The sequence below is a fragment of the Megalobrama amblycephala genome, linkage group LG7 (genome assembly GCF_018812025.1).
Source record: "Megalobrama amblycephala isolate DHTTF-2021 linkage group LG7, ASM1881202v1, whole genome shotgun sequence".
Taxonomy (NCBI): Eukaryota; Metazoa; Chordata; class Actinopteri; order Cypriniformes; family Xenocyprididae; genus Megalobrama; species Megalobrama amblycephala.
Window position 1 is genome coordinate 25,246,150 of NC_063050.1, and position 18,007 is coordinate 25,264,156.

The window sequence follows — 18,007 nt, forward strand, 5'->3', positions numbered from 1 at the left end:
CCAAAATAATGAACAGGGTGTGCTCATGTGTGCCTGTGTGTGGTCAACCACAAAATTGGTAGTAAAGATAACAGCAATTTGGGTGAAATGGCTTCCATTGCTTGAAGGCGGTGGCACATCTGAACAATTTGTTATTATAATCGCTTAACAAAATTAAAATTCTAGCCAACACAAACAAGAAATCACCATGCTTCAGATCAACATAACTGTCATTTGTAACAATCATTTTCATGCACAGTGGTCTTTGTTCTCATCTATATTCATATGAAACCAGATTATTTTACAGTGCTGGTTCTGCATATGAAATGAGTAATCTGTTGTCTACCCTATATAGCATTAATTTAACTGTAAGTGAGATAAAAACCTGAAATAGAAATGCAGCCTTCCTATTTTTCAACATTATAAAGCCTTGCAAAATCTCTTAAATTCAGTATATTGGTAGATACAAATAAACAAACAAATAAACTGAGTAAATAAATGGGTAAATAAAATGAAGCAGAAATCCAGAGCACATGGATTCAAACAATGATTTGAAGACATGGTCGCCTGAGGGTTTCCAGCAGTAATTGGAGCAGATAGAAGTTCATATGAATATACAAAGCCTTTATTTCTAAAATTAAGAATACTTCTGGTTTGTTTAGCTATCTCACTATAATGTCTGTACTCATTTCAGACCCAGGTCAATGAAGCTGTACACTCAAACTATTGTTTCATGCTCTATTGTGATACTTTATTTTTATTTCTATTATGTTGAGTTATACACTACTGTTCAAAAAGTTTGGGGTTGATAAGGTTTTTTTTTTTTTTTTTTTTTTTTTTAATATATATTTTGAAAGAAGGCCATGTTCACCAATGCACAATTTATTTAATCAAAATAGTCATATTTGAAATATTATTACACAGCTGTTTATATTATATTATAACAGCTGTTTTCTATATTAATATAGGGCCTGAATTTTCAGCAGCCATTACTCTAGTCTTCAGTGTCACATGATCCTTCAGAAATTCTTAGATGCTGATTCAACATCTCCTATTATTATCAATGTTGTAAACAGCTGTTTTGCTTAATATTTCTGTGATACATTTATATTAGGATTCTTTAATTTATTTGAAATAAAAATCGTTTGACATTATAAATGTCTTTACTGTCACTTTTGATTAATTGAATGATGCAGTGTATAATAAAAGTATTCATTTATTTAATAGTAATAAAAAAATATTACTGACACAAACTTATGAACAGTATAGTGCATAATAAATCTATGTTTGTATGTACAGAGAGCTCTTGGAAACCACATTTCCTTGTAATGATTCTTTATATGTAGTTTGATAGTAAAAAAAAAGGGAGAAAAAAAATTAAATGAAAAAGCCTTTTTTCTAGCAACACACAGAAAGCATTATTTCATCCTCCCCACTTTGGCTTTTCAACTACAATGAATGTAACATGAAGGTGCTTCCAAGACACTCCCCTGGAGTAAGTGCAGAGAGGCATGTTAGGGCAGAGATTATCAGTTTAATCAGGGATCAGATAGACACCAGATGATTCTCTGGATTGTGTCTATCAGAAACACTAAATGTAATTCCAGCCAGGCAGAACGTGCTCTCCAGTCTAAGCAGGTAGGAAAGAGGTCAGTTTGCTATAACTGTCAGTGTTGGAGAGTAACTAAGAGTAGCGAAGCTAAACATCAACTGCCTTCTCTTTTATATGTAGCGTTAGAAAGTCCAGAAATTAACAGACAATCCAAAAACCAAAACAATTCACCATTTTAAAATGCCCCTATTATGGTATTTTAAAGGCTTCTAATTTTGTTTTGGGGGTCCCCTACAATAGGTTTACATGCATCCTTGGTCAAAAAATACTTTCATTTTCTCTTAGTCTACATTGCACATCACCTCTTTTCTCACAGTGTCTAAACAGTTCGATAAAGGATTTAGTCTTTCTAAACCCCTCCCTACTGGGAGCATACTCTGCTCTGATTGGTCAGATGGCCCAGCCAGTTGTTATTGGTCTGCAGCTTACAGCGCTTGCCGGAAATAAAGTGCCCAAGACCATATCTGAATTACAGCTTCTGAGGCTTTCTTAGCACTTATACACAATGACACAAACAATAACAATGGCTTCGGTTTTACTGTATCAATTCAAGCCCAAGTCCTCATCATTTGGATAATTTGCTTCATCTTTTCGACATGTCTTCAAAACAAACCAAATTCTTCCAGGCCTCAGCTACAACTGTAGTGTTTGAGGGTGGGTCAAAATAGATGTTATTGGTGGGCAGCCAATGAAGACCGGCTGGCTGTCACATTTAGTTTTGATTCATGTCTTTTGTTTAAGTTTTCTTCCTGGTTTCTTGTCATGTGACTTCCTTTCCCTCATGTGATCTTGTCTTGTGCTTCCCTAGGGTGCTTCTCAATTCTTATTTGTGCATGCTCGTTTCCTTTCCTCGCTTCCTTTCCTCGCGTCTTAGCTCCACCCCTTCAGGATGCGAGGGAAGGACACAAGGAAAAGATGCGAGGACGTAGGAATTGAATCAAGTGAAATTATATATCCTCGCTCCCTTTAGCGTCACTTCAAAGCAACATCAGCTGCACTCGAGGGATCTACCCATATGTTGTTAAAGTTTGGTTATTTAAAAAACTATATTAAATATTAATAAAGCAAGATGCCCCATTGAAATATATGAGATATAAAGGTTATTTAAACTGTAAAAGTAAAGCAAACATTTAAATTATTGTGACAGATATGAAGGGGGAGGAGAATTTATGCGTGCGTCACGTTTCTCGATGAGAAAGACTTCCGCAAAGGATGCACCTGTGTATCCTCGCTCATGACTCCTCAGGAAGCCTCCTCACTCCTCGATCCTCGCCTCCTCACGGTGCAATTAGAGAATTGAGATGTCCTTCAAGATGGCTGAGCTCGATCGTTTTCCGGGTCATAGGATGGAGGACGGAGGAGCGAGGAAACGAGGAGGGATATTGAGAAGCACCCCTAGTCTCATGTGAAATGTTCTGGGGTGCGTTTCCCAAAAGCATCGTTAGTCAGCTAACATCGCAAGTTCCGTCGTTACTTACATAGTTCAACGATTTGGTGTTTTCCGAAACCATCATTCAAACGAACATTTGCAAACTGCATCGCAAACTTGTGTGGTTGGAACGACAGCTCTCGACCTGTGGTTAGAAGCACAGTTTCCTGTTTTTATGACATGTGAACTTAATAAATCGTTATCTTGAGCAAAATAAGCAAGCTGACATCAAGTATATCTATATCAATGTATATCTTTTATTTCGAATATATACAAGTGTCATTTATATATTTTAGTTTGTCAAGAGATTTAAAGCACCGTTTTTGGAGAGTGCGCATGTGCGTACGTGCTCTAGTACTTAAGAACAAGCATTTGATTTAATCTGGAAATAAAGCAAAATAACTGAGGAAAAAGAGAATTAGTCCTCTAATGCCATGTCTGTAATTTATAGCAGAAAATCTAGCATTAATCTGATTTCAAACGGATTAATTTAAAGAAGTTATTACTCCACCATTTGCGTGACGTCATTCACCAACGTGGTTGAACGACAGGTTTGCGACAATACGGTTTCGGGAAACAGTCGTGACTGTTGATTTGTTCAACGATACATCGTACTATGGTAGTTCAGCAGTGAGTTACATCGTTGTTCGGAAACGCACCCCTGATTGGTTCCCATTGTTCATGTGTCACATTTTCATTGGTTGATTGTGTTCATTGCTTTCAGGTGTGTCTTGTTTTGTCATTAGTTCATGTATATACAGCCATCATGTTTCCATTCTTTCCTTGTCTAGCTTGATGTTGTAACCTCCTGTTGGTGAATCTCTTGTTTTCTAGTCAAGCCACACCCACACCCACACCCACACCCACAGCCACTTTCACGTCAATGTTATGTTCTTAGTCAAGTTTTCTTCAGTCATTGTTTGTTATAGTGAATAAGCATTGAAATTTCGAAACAGTTATGAATTTCGAAACAGTTATGACGTAACAAAGCCTCGTTTACTGAAATCATATGACTTTGGCAGTTTGATCCACACTCCGAACCACTGATTCGAAACAAAAGATTCGTAAATTTTTCAAAGCTTCATGAAGCAGTGTTTTGAAATCGCCATGTTTTGTTCACTTTGGATTATTTTAATAAACAGCACCTGGGTTCTCCTCAAACTCCAAAAATTCTGTTGTTCATCAGCTCAATTATATAATTAAGAGTATTTATGTGCATTCTTTCATTTGTTCATTCATTCATTCTTTATCAAAATAATTACCATTGTTTGCTCATTCAAAAACCCTCACTGTTTTGAATTTGTGTCATAAAACAGGGGCTATAATCAAACTTTTAATTCCATTTTAAATTATCATATAGTTATATACTTAAAAGAAATTATCTCCTTAAATAGCTTCAACACAGTTTGCTGCTTTAAATTATGATGAGTAGCTTGTAGCTTGGCACGCTACAGTTTCAAAGCAGCTGCCAAATTTAGAAGACTGTCCTATTTTTCCTAGAGCCATCCTGTGGAGTCTGGGTTTATTGAAATGCGAAAAATCCTGGTTTTAGTGCTAAACAGGTGTGAAAACTCCCTTCCGTGTTTTTCCTCTGGGAGCTCCTCGGCAGGAGAGATCTACAGTACTGGATTATGCTATCAGTCAGAACCAAAATATGTTACATGTCTGATTACTTGACAGAAATGCTCTTTCTCTTCTTTACCTAACACATACAGGACAAATATAAGATGCAACAATAAACTCATGCCAATGAGAAGAGTTTATTTTGACAGTGAAGGTTTTCTGTGCTTGTAAGTGGTAATGTACATAAATAATTTGTGTTCCACATTTTTATTCTCTACATGCACTCAATCTTTATTACTTGTGCCTATTTTGATTAGTAACACAGCTGCTATTCAAATTTAAACACCACTAACTGAAATGACCAGAGTCCCCTGGGATTCTCTGTCTCATTCTCCATATTTCATGTAAGGCCCTTATTTCCTTTTCACTCAGATAGCTAATACGCTGACTGCATGAAACTCTCATTCTGCAGAACAATGAGCTGTCCTTTATCAGATGTTTGAGGTGTGGCTGATAAACATTGCAGCTTACAGTCACTATATTGACAAAACCGATGTAATATCTCTGTTTCTATGTGACCCAACCTCCAGATCTTTGCCCTTAGCTGCACTCCCAACAGTGTTCTTCTAGAGTTGTGGAATGCCGACCGCGGACTGGAGATCTTGAAAGACTGCTAATGAGATTTATAAGATGCGTTGAGAACAAAGAGAAAGATGAGTTCAGGTATACCTGCTGCCTCTGTAGTCATCATACTGTCTGTGTGCTCCTGACATGAAGGCACCAAAACAATTTCAGAATTCTGTTCGGTATGAATTAATACAATGTGAATCATATGAAAATGCATGATTTTTCAGAAAAAAAGTATGAATGAAGGTCCACTCCAAAATAACCATCATTGGGGCGTAAGCAGATCATATAAAAACATTAATGAGATGTACAAATTTATACGAATTAAGCACCAATTCGCCAAAACATAAAATAGTTACGAATTGCCATGAGATTGTGTTGAAGGAAGTAAACTCTATTCTGGAACAGAGCTCTTTTGTCTGCATGGTCTCATAACCTACATGAACTTATATTACATTGAACACACACACATACAGTACTTAACATTCTGTTTCCATCACTAACAATAGACTGAGTGTCCATAGCACAAAAGCTGGACTGAGGATACACTGCATCAATACTGGGATCAATGTAACCACAGACCTTGAGCTCTGCTAAGATCTGCACCTTTCATCTCCATCTTCTAATGTAACGTCCTTTCTGTGCACATACACAGACAGACACACACACACAATGCCGAGATATAATTTCAACAAAACTTCAAAACTTGAGCCTCAGGCTGCTCAATCCAATGTATATATTTTTTTTTTTTGTAAGCAGCAAGCTTTTTAAAAAAATATGTAAAGGTGTAAAGTGCTCCTAAAGGGGCATGATAATGAAAAATATTTGAATGCTTTTGCGTTCATTCACCAAAATGTATTTATTAAACTGTTTATGAGCTTGATTCATGATTTTGTTCACCTGTCATTCAATTAATTATCTAATTTAGTCTGTGGCTATGTCAGAAATCGCCCCCATACTCTTAAATAGGGCACTTTTGAGGGGACAGCCATTTGTAGTGGTGTCCGAAAACATAGTGGACGTTACCGAGTGCACTCATTCAATCCCACAATGCAACACAATAACCAGTGTACAACTGATGCAAACTCAATGGCTAGAGAATACCCATAATCCACCATAAATGAGAGTCGTGCCAGAAACTGAATGAATTCCCGTGCCTGACCAGAAGATGACGCCCACAGATGAATCTTCCATCCATCAACTTCCCAATGTGGGTTTAACGTAATATCACACAGCTATACATTGTTTTTTACTTGATTATTAAATTGTTTAATTAAGATTTATACATGCTAGTTTTAATGACAGAGCTCAAGATACATTTTTTTCATCACTACTGGAGCCGCTAGTTTTCTAAGTTTCAAATGATTATTAAACAGCAAGCACAAATGCAAAAGCGGCAGCCCTTCCGGCGCACTCAGTGTCCAAATTCACTCACTCGTTTTCATTCACTCCTTCAAGTCAACTATATTAGTGAACTAATGTAGGGAATAGTGAATAAGGGTATAGGGGGTGATTTCGAACACAGCTTGTTAATACTCCCTATTTTGTTCAGATTTTTTGTCAGTTCTCATCTAAATTAAGTGGTTGTATGTTTCTCTCCAGCGACTTTCTGAGGTTTTAGTTTGTGGATTTAAATAAAGACTGTTTTGATTTTCTATTTGTCGTCATGAGCTTTGATTGCAACCGCCCGTGACACAACGAAAGTCTTGTGGGTTTGGAACAACATGAGGGTGAGTAAATGATGACAGAATTAAAATTTTTGCATAAACTACTCCTTTAAGAACATTTGTTGGAAGAGTTTTTGAGAATACAAAATATTCTTTATTTTACAAAATATGAAAAAAAAAAAAAAAAAAAGTGGTTAAGAAGAATCTTATTATGAATTCTCTTATAACTACTTGAAAATAATATAATGAAAATTTGGATCAAGAACAAAAGTATGACTGATATAGTGAAAAACTATGGTTTGTTTATAAAAATTGATTTGTTCTTTCAAATGTCTTGAAATAACATACAATAAAAAGTTTGTTAGGTCTTTATAATAAAGTACAGTACTTTCCACACAGCGCTCACAGACCTTTATTAAAAAAATAATAAAAATAATCAAAATATGCTTTGAGGTCAAATTGCTATATACTGTACATATAACTAGCAGCAAAAACGTGTTGGGCCTGACTGTATATCAGGGCAGTGACAGTGGCTCAAGCTGTAATCTGCTCAGGCTGTAGATACATGCACAATTCACTATTTGTGAATTTGGCTTAAGTTGTTGCATCACTGCAGCACAAGATTTAAAAATCTTGTCACTGAAATTTCACAGAGGTCTTCAAACCTACAGCATGTTCCCAAGCCAAGAATAGCTCTTATCAAATTAACACAGTTCCGTACTTCTTACAAGATGCACACTTCACCCTGGTTAGTCTGTTAGTGTGTATTGTCAAGTGGAAACAGGAAACAAGTTAAGTGGACAGGGAAGAGCTCTCCTGCAAGCCCAGCCGAGAGGTATTTTTATTGATGGAGTAGATGCAGCTTTACTAAGCATGAGCTGAGAAAAACAGGAACTTACACTCCACAGTATGTGACAGCAGTGACACTGATGTATGACAGAGCTTTGCGCTTCACGCATCAGCTGCCACAGTGGCAACTTAAATGTTATAGCTTATTTTCGCCACTATACTGTATGCAAACTGTGACCAGCATGCATGACTAAGGTAACAGCTCCCATCCTGGGAGCTTTTTTTTGCTGTACATCACCACCATACCAATACTTCATCACTTACTAAGTGGCATAACTGCTGAGAGATAATATTAACGGTGTTTGTTGTGACGTTTATGAGGAGTCGCATAGGGATTTTAAGAGCTTTTTGTACAAAATACATACTGTACATTACTGTTCAAAACTTTGGGGTATAAGAAATATTTTTTTTTTAATGTATAAGAAACTTCTTTCAAAAACATTAAAAAAAAAAAAACTTTTGAACAGCATAGTGTATTTGGTGTAAAACTCACACTTTGAAGATTTTTAGGGCATCAAAACTATGATGAAACATCATGCAAATTTTAATTATTTTTCAAATGCTTATATCTGTTTGTTGAGTACTCTCGTGTTTGACTTAGCGTTCCCTGTTGCCTTTCAGAGATAGGAAGTGTCAGATGTTTTATTTGAATCTTCCTTCAATATATATTTTAAATCATTTTTGATGTCAACATTTGTTCTTTTGGTTTTAACCTGGCATTTACTTAGATCTTGCTCCTTGACATTTCCCTCATACATAAAAGCTTTATGAAAACTTAAACATTTTAAGCTGCTTACAGCGGCCTCCCTCTGTTCTGAGTCTTTCTTCAGCTTTCAAAAACTCTGACGAAAGTATTCAAGAGAAACAGGGCTGGCAGAATAACTCAAAGCGCAATCAATGCTTTGTGACAAAATCTTATCAATAATGCAACAGGAGCTACCTAATCTGCCTTTTACAATACGCAAACTGGCACAGGAGGCAGACGAGTGAAACAGGCTCAAAGAAAAGACTAAAATACCCCTAGGCAGAGAAAAAGAGAGCATTAGTGCTTTTGGAAGCCAAGTGGTTTGTTAAAGAATGGAGCCAGTTGGTCCTAATGCACACGGTGAAAGGTACACGGGCAGAAAACAGAAATGATGAGGTGCTCTTCCCGCTTGGGGGGGAGCCGCTCTCATCTATTGGAACATTCCGCTCCAATGAGCGTTTCAGCAGATGACAATGAAAGCGAGAGCAGTGCAAATATGAACAAACATCTGGCTTTGCATTGTGCATGTGTGTGTGTGTGTTTATATTATCTTCAGTTATCAAGAGACTCTCTTATTAACGTGTCTTATGTCACAGAAAGTGATTTTTTTTTATGTATTATTAAAATTAAAAGTTGTATCTGTTCATTTTATTTAATGTACCTAAGCTAACATGAACTAACAATGAACATTCTTTATTAATGTAACAAATGTATTTCTCATTGTTAGGTAATGTTAATTAGTGCATTAACTAATGTTAACTGATGGGACTTTATTGTAAAGTGTTATTATTTATGTAGTTTTACGTCACTCCTTTTTAACACCTCTAACTGCCTACCATTGAGAGAAAATCACACACATGCAATAAAGATCATATAATGTAGTCAGTTTTTATGGATTCCCTGCATTGTTAGTGACAGAATATTATAGGTATTTGAAATCTGTATTTCTAGGCATATAACACTTTAAAGGTCCCATTCTATGTGATCCCATGTTTCAAACTTTAGTTAGTGTGTAATGTTGTTGTTGTTAGAGTATAAATAAAATCTGTAAAATTTTAAAGCTCAAAGTTCAATGACAAGCAAGATATTTTATTTAACAGAAGTCACCTACATCGAACGGCCAGTTTGGACTACATCCCTCTACTTCCTTCTTTAATGCCGTCACTAAAACAGTTTTTTGACTAACCTACGCCCACAGGAATACACAAGAGTTGCGTTTGTAGAGTGTGTTTGTCGCCATGTCGTCGAAACGCTGTTATTTTCATCCCGCAGTCCAATCACCGGGTCTGATTCCGGCTCAAATTGATAGGGTAAAATTAAAGACATGTTTACAATAACACTGAGCGCGTGCATCTCCACGTTATGGTAAGAGGCGTGACCTTTCCGGGCAAGATGCGCTAAACTGCTGTCGAATCACAACACAGGAACCGCTGGCACAATCAGAACTCGTTACGTATTTCTGAAGGAGGGACTTCATAGAACAAGGAAGTCATCAGCCCGTTTTTATGACAGTGGAAACAGCGGTATACAGATAAGTAAATTATGTGAAAAATACTGTGTTTTTTTACACGCGAAACATGAACACATGTTATATTGCACACTATAAACACAATCAAAGCTTCAAAAAAACACGAAAAACGGGACCTTTAAAAAGAATAGTATACATCTGTATATTTTTGGTGGGTGAAGTGTGAGACATGTCTTTCTCTTGGAGCAGATGACACAATGATGCACGGTGACCTACGCTGTCTTTGGTCCAGTGCTGATATTAGTCTGTCCTTGTCTAGTCAAGTTATTTGAGTTGGCACGGGCAGAGCTGCTGTTACAAAATAAGTCCCTAAATAAACAGACAGTGTTGACAAAGTGACAAACTCTGTCTTTCTCTAATTCATTACGTATGCAGTATTTGCCCTCTCTAATTAGTAATTATGAATACTGATCAGACTCAAAGACATACCGCAGGAAACATCTTTCTTTTCTCTTACATAGCTGTACATAATTAAATCCAATTCTTCAAACAATGAACCTGTAATTAAAATGTCAGTTTTAATATAACACACATTTCAATCTTTCCAACAGTCAGTCTTTGTGAATTGTCAGTGCAGATTACTGCAAACTGTCAGTCTAAATGCTAATTACTTATGTCCCGTGTTTCTATATCAAGTTCTGACTGTTTAGGTGTTCTCTCTATACCAGTCCAAAGTTAATATTTGCAATCAAGTAGGGGAGATTGGGGCAGTTATCACACTTTTCACACCAGTGAATTCTCCTCAGATAAAGTTTACTTTTTTTTGAGAGTCCATTTTAGACATTCTACTAACTATAAGTAATTTTGCAGCTATAACCTTACAACTAACTCTCATTCATTTGCAACTTCATGCCAACTAACTCTCATTAGAGTATTAGTAGACTGTTAGGTTAGGGTTAGGGTTAGTAGAATAAGTTGACATTTAGTTGAAAAGTTACTTATAATCAGTAGAATGCCTGTTGGGAGAGCATCAAAATAAAGTGTTAGCAGATATTAAACAGACAGTCTACTAATAGTTTAATGACTCTAATAACTGCTATAGTTAACATGCAGTTGCAAAGTTACTTGTAGTTAATAGAATGTCTAACGTGAACTGTCATATACATGAACTAATGTGAACTAGTGAACTATAAAGTGAACCTTAAAAAGTCTAGCCTGCAGAAAAAAGCTACCAAACATTTTCACATTGTTTGCTCAGGGGGAAAAATGCACATGCTGACCTTTAGTGACAACATGACCCAATGTCAGTTGTCACAATGAGTAGTTGCTATTTAAAGGGGGGTACATTCTGACTTTTTTACGCTGTTAAAGAGTTGCATTCTCATGCTAAACATGGCCAAAGTTTCAAAACACGAGTTGGACGTATGACAGAGTATTTATGTGCCAAATATACTACTTCCGGTTGTGGACATGTCTCGCAGAATTTATTTTCAAGTATGGTCCTTTATCACGTAATAAAGGGTGGAATTCCTTGTATGGTCCCTGATAAGCGTACACACACACATCACCCAGAGCAAGAGCACGCCCATCAACACGCTTCATTCGGGTTACGGAAGCCGAGAGATTTTTCAACAATGGCTGTGTCCCAATTCAGGGGCTGCACCCTTCGAAGGCTGCATACATCATTGAGGCAGTCTCATTTCAGAAAAAATAACCATTAGATTGCAAAGTAAGTAAGAAATTACAGTATTTTACAGCTCACAATGAATATCAGTCAATTTTATTATGGTTACTTTTCTTAAATAAGACATCCTTGATGAAGTATTCAGCTTTCAAACGCGACCCTCCGGAGGACGCAGCCTCTGAAATGAGACGCAGCTCCTGTCACCAAAGGAGTGTGTTTTTGGTTTTGAGGGAAAGATTACCTTTTTCAGCTTCCCAAAGAACCCAGCGTTAAGGGAATGGTGGATGAAGTTTGTTTTTCCAATTGTTTGCAACGAAGTTGTGCGTGTATGTTTGTGTATGTCGGTGCTGGATTTGCAGATTAGGGGCGGTGAGTAAAACTGCATCAAATATCAGTGTTTTGTCAATTGGCGCGCAAGTGCATAAAATGTAAATAGCACATTTTATTTTGTTCTCCTTTTATTTATAATGATGTTACAGCTTGCAGACAATCTCTACGCAAAAGCTGCGCACGCTCATGACTCTTTAGCTCTGGCACGCCTCCAGGAGTTCGGCTTTTTTTCGGAAAGACTCGGCTTTTCAGAAATGTTGAGTAAAAATTAAAATGCCGCAAATAATGTAACCCCTGTTTTTCTCTCTTTTGTAATACCATAATTAAGTGCAATATTATAATTTTATAATCTTTGTTGTCATTGTTTTGTAAAGCATTGTAAATTGATATCTGCAAGTATAATACAGTGCATATACATGTGGGACACCTTATACCGGTGACAAATTCCTTGTATGTTATACATACTTGGCCAATAAAAGCTGATTTGATTTCATTTGATCTGTCAAACACAAAAATAACTTTATTATACTTTTTTAATATATATATAATAAAATACTTTATTATATATTTGACCCTTGCCTAAATGTATGCCAATGTGGTTTTTATTGTGTCCACTTCTTTACCCAGCAACTATATCAAAAATTAGATTTTAGGTTAATATTCAGTATTAAATAGATGTGTTTGAAACCAACATATACATAAGCGTTTTAATAAATGAACTTTTACTCAAAACCTTACTGAAATATAGCTCTTGTGACAACTTCCCCGTATGACAGCCAACCCCCATGACCCTTATTTGGGTTCCTAAAGCTATTGAGAAATCAGATTAGTCATCTGTGAACCCACCTACAAGTTAGAAACTGTGACAATATTCAACATCCAACAAAACAAGGTACAGTTGAAAGACTCTTGGGCACTAAACAGGCAATTTGGAGCCTTTATGTTCTTGAAGAAAACAACACATTCAAATCCATGTCAGCCCAGAGGCACATAATGACTAGCTAGTATGAAGCAGAGGCATGTAAACCTGTGCTGAGTGGTGTACTGTGCCATATTCCACTATCCTCTTAGTATAATAGACTGACAGCTGTAATATTTGTCTGTACTCATTCACAGTGTGTTAATGCCTGAGTGTGTGCATGCTGGGGGACGTTTTTGATTGTAGTTGTTGATGTATGTGTGTTGTCATCTGTGGCAATGTGGTGAGGACTTTTGGTGTTTTGGTGTATTTTAGTGTATGCTATGTGGCTTTGGGAGTTTGAATGTGATTTTTTTATTTATTTTTTTTTGTAGGAAGAGTTTTGTCAATATCATCACTGGGGCCGGATTCACAAACATCTTCTGAAGAAAGACGTTAAGAACATTCTTAAGATAAATTTTAAGAAGTTCTTAAGAATGTTCCTAAGTGCAATTCTTGAAAAATTCTTAGGAAGTTCTGAAATATTTTCTTAAGAACTTAGGGCAAGATCTTAATTTTTTACTTAAGAAGAAAATGAAAGGTGTTTATTTGATTGAATAGGGGTAACGTTAATTGCTGAAGACTCGCTGAATGAAAAACACCTCAAAGCCTGTCACTTCCTGTAGATTAGGCATTTGCTAAATCGTGTACGCTGTTTATAAATCGAGGAAACGATTTAGTAAATCGTGCTAACGTCTTGTGCCGTTCTCCGTACAAGCTTGAGTGAGCGCATCATATGGGTACGTGCAAATGATCAATAGTGTAATTTCAGACTTTAGAGTGCTCGTCCACATTCAGGGTACAAGTAATATGTATTATATTTAGCTAGCTAGTGTTATGTCATATGCATAATATTTGAAACGAGCCAATAAATTCGTTGAGCATCTATTTAAGACAGGTTGGAGGTTATCCTAACTTTAAGAAGTTATTTACGATGATTTTTAAGAACATTCTTTTCGGGAATATGAATACTTTTTAAATTTGATTTTAAGAACAATCTTAAGAAAAGTTTTTGAGAATACAAAATATTATTATCTTTATTCTTAAGTTTGAAAATAAGAAGAAATTAGCAGTTAAGAAGAATTTTATTCTTAAGAATGTTTCGTGAATCCGGCCCCTGGTTTACACCTATATATTTAATCTGTATTCTATAATTTCTCATGTGATAATCTGAAAATATTTTGTATTTATTATATTCATACATGTTTTCAGAGACATAGAGGACATTTGGTTGTAAAATTTTTGGTTGTTTAATATATAACTGACAACTCAACAAAAATATGCAAAGTATATTTTAAAACAGTAGTAGGATGCATTCCTCATTCCTATATATTTATTCTTATATATTCGATAACAGTTTGATTTGTACTATGCCTTACCTTTTAACCTAAACATTTCAGATTAAAATTCAGGACATAGTGAAAGTAATGTGTAAGGGTGGTATACCAATGTAAAGTATAAAATTAATTATGGACTGGAGTTTTCTTAATCCGGCTAGTTTTGATGCTTTTCAACTGTATTGTTTATTTGGAAACTGTCACTGTCACACAGCTGGTGTTGAGTGATAATGTATCAAAATATCCCCTATTAAATTACCTGAATTTTGATCTTACCTGAATCTTAATGAGTTATTATGTGCTGAGAGGATTTATGGTACAACAAAATCTGTATATAATGCATTGCATATAATTGTGGATTTTTTTTTTTTTTTCAAATATTTTAATTCAAGTAGATCAAAGATATGAATTATCAAAGAAAATGACAAGTGTTCTATGCCAAGACATCACTATTAACACATTAATAAGATTCTATCAACTGTGAAAATCTGAAAGAGTCGAAGAGAAGCTTTACACAGTCTACAGAGCCTGCAGATTCAATCTTTGCACAAAGATCTTGGCTAAGATGTAAGCACATTGAGACCACTACTTCTCAGCACCTTGCTGGGAATGTACATGTTGTGGAGTGATTCAAAGCCATTGTAGAATGATATCAAAGAGAAATGATCCTCTACCACCTCCTTTCAAGCTATTCACTATCCATACAGCCTTTGACCTCTCTGGACATCAAGATCAATCTCAATGGTGAGTAGCTCTTGCAAAAAGTTCTTCTCAACATTTGTGCATAACACATTCTAACGTGAGACTTGGTAGCAAGAATGAATATTTCCTGTACACTCTAATTAATTCAGAGTTTGGAATGGGGCGCATCCAGCTTTTCTTTGAAAACAACTTCCTCTGAGATGGCTTTAAGTAACAACTTTCCCTTAGGGTACCTAGAATGGCAGCCAATACAAAGGCGACATAGACACTGCAAGTGCCAACATATCAATAATGCAAGACTTTACGCTTGCGTGCGCCCAAGGATCGTAGACAAATGAAACATTAAAAATTCATAGCATCATCAGCTGAAAGAATTGTGAGGATTCAGTACAGTTCAAAGGGACCCAGAATGGCAATTTCATATTTTGCAGCTACTTGCAAGACCAGAGAGAAAGGGTGATGAAAAAAAAAAAGAGTATGGCAGAGTAAAAAATAATCACCCAAACTAAGAGATGTATGACAGGCTTGAATGAATATCATGTGGGACTCATAAGAAGGTAAAGTTCTACTGGTATGTAGTATCAGGAGTACAAGAATAAATTACCATAACTTGTTAAATCGCTTTGAAAAATCAATTTACTCTTTTTAAACTAATTATTTCTACATGAAGGAAGAGAGAATTTTGAAACAAATACCTATTTCCTTTTCTTTACTTTGCCTCATTTTCTAATTTGTTTTCTATTTCCTTTATTATTTTCAAATTTCTACTATCCTTGCGCAAAAGTGTCATCAATATGTTTCCTAAATAGCATCATTCAGAATGATAGAAATAATTTCATTAGGATCCCTGAGCTCTAAGTTACTGTGAAAATTATAAGAGATCACCTGTTACACTGAGAACAAGCTGCTTAAAAACTTTGTCTATGCCTTCAATATCCATCATGAACGTGGTGGTGATGAGATATATTCATAGCAGTATAGCTTACTGTAGGCTACTGATAAATTATCTTGAAGTAAAAGATTCACACAAAGCAAAAGAATATAGTGTTCAAATGACTCTGTCTGGCACAGTCTCCAAAATCATGTTTATACTACGGTGATGCCTCTGCATTGTTGCTCTTTAAGGGTGAAAGTGCACATTTTATTCGTTTTGATACTTTCAGCCTCCACAGCACGTGACTATCAGCTAAACATGGAGTATTCATGTGACGCTGAATCCCGAGACAAAACTGTAGTGGGGAAAAAAAAAAAAAAAAAAGAAAGAAAGAAAAAAACTGTGTTTACTCTCTTCTCCAGCAAGGAAAATATTTGCTCTTACCTCAACAGAATTCCTATTTCCCACGCAATGAATCCCCAGACAGCCACAGAAAGCAGCCTTTTCCGAGTCATCTCAAGACTTGATCGGCATAGACATACAGTCCTCTGTGAATGCCTGTGCTCTCTTCAGCACTTCTGGCTTCTTGACTTCAGGACGCTGGACAGCGCTCCAGCTGTTCTTCCTTCACTCCAATGCACTGTTGGCTCGTTGCGCACGGCAATCGCAAAGGAATCCCTCATAATCTTATAAAGCTAAACAGTATATATGAAACTCTTTCCTCGTAGCGGCACTGGAGGAGATGGAGTGCTGTTTCAAAGGTTGCGGCAGCTGAAGTGATTCTTGACATATTCAGACATCTCTGAGCAGAGACCGCCCCACACAGCGCGCTTGATTGACAGTGCGCTTCTCCACTCTCACTGTACACATGCATGTGTAACGCTTACTTACAATTAGAGAGAACGGAATTTGAATACTTCCCCTTATCCCTGCCAACCCTTTGACTATGAAAGCTGCTCACGTGATTTATAGCCCACCACTGAATATAACAGGATACCAGATTGTAACATTATTGTCGTCGTTGTAGTACTGTTATTTGCAGTGATATGTTTGTATTCATAGCATTTTACAAAATGTTTTATTATATTCTATTTAATAGTTATTATATATGTGCATGTGTATGTATATACTCAACGAGTTCATTCATTCATTCATTCATTCCTTCCTGCCTGCCTTTTCCCATGAGGATTCCCTTGTGGCCAATCTCCATCCATATGATTTTTTTTTTTTTTTTTTTTTTTTAAATGACGTTACCCTTTCAGGATGGACTGTAAGGAAGTGTATCCTTTTTTATCATTTTATTTTATATTTATTTGGGGTTTTGTAGAAATATCAGCATTAATTCTCTTTCTAATAAACAACTTACAGTATCATGACAGTGTTATGGTTAAATGAAGTATATGTCACCATCCCTGTTATTGTTTAAAAGGCTAAGTTTTTTTAAAAGGCTTTTAAAAAAAAAAAAAAAAAAAAAAAAAGGAAAAATGGAAAAGGCACCTATTTTGTAATGCTTGATAGCTGTCTTCAAAATAACATTTAAAATTGAAGAAGAAAAAAAAAGCCTTATAATGATATCACAGCTCCAACTAGAGTAATGATCCGTTTTTAATGAATGATAACACATTTCAGGTTTGATTATGGCTAATATTCAGTATATCATGACATGGAGTTAATCTTTGTGGGTAATAATACACTCCTTGCAAGCTGACTGTATCAGTAAGCAATGACGAAACTAAGTGCAATGTAACTCGTGAGTCATACATGATGGCACATGTTAGAGCACATGCTGATTCCCTCGGTGCTGGAACGTACCCGGTCCAATCGGGCCCTATGTTGTATTTAGGTATATAGTCCTAATGCACTGAGCTTATACTGTCTGTTTTTGTTTCCCTATGAAATCATCGTTGTGTTACAGTGAGTGACAGTGTCTGGCATGAGCTGCCGTAGGCAGCGAGTATGGCACAGCTGAGACTGGGTGCATCTGCGCAGCATGTGTGTGCATGTGTGCGCCCACTCCTGTTTATTGTGCCATGCTGACCCTGTTCCCAGCTTTATGCCATTGCTCTGGAATTGGGCGATAAGCTCAAATGCTCTCTTCTGCCAAAGTTTGGCATTAGGGAGCTTGCGTCTGCCTTTTCACATTTCATTCATTCATCCTCTTCTTTAAATGTTACTTTTGTGCT

The 18,007-nt window shown here is 36.3% G+C and overlaps 1 protein-coding gene across 2 annotated transcripts in view; it reads right to left on the bottom strand.

Moving 5' to 3' along the window:
- The window catches only part of glra3 (glycine receptor, alpha 3), a 58,975-nt gene extending 41,981 nt beyond the window's left edge, over nucleotides 1–16,994 (bottom strand). For both annotated transcript variants that reach the window (XM_048196698.1, XM_048196699.1), the window contains exon 1: nucleotides 16,269–16,994. In XM_048196698.1, coding sequence (XP_048052655.1) covers nucleotides 16,269–16,339 — 71 coding nt within the window. In that variant the 5' untranslated portion in view covers nucleotides 16,340–16,994. The remainder of the gene's footprint in view (nucleotides 1–16,268) is intronic.
- Between the last annotated feature and the right edge of the window lie 1,013 nt (nucleotides 16,995–18,007).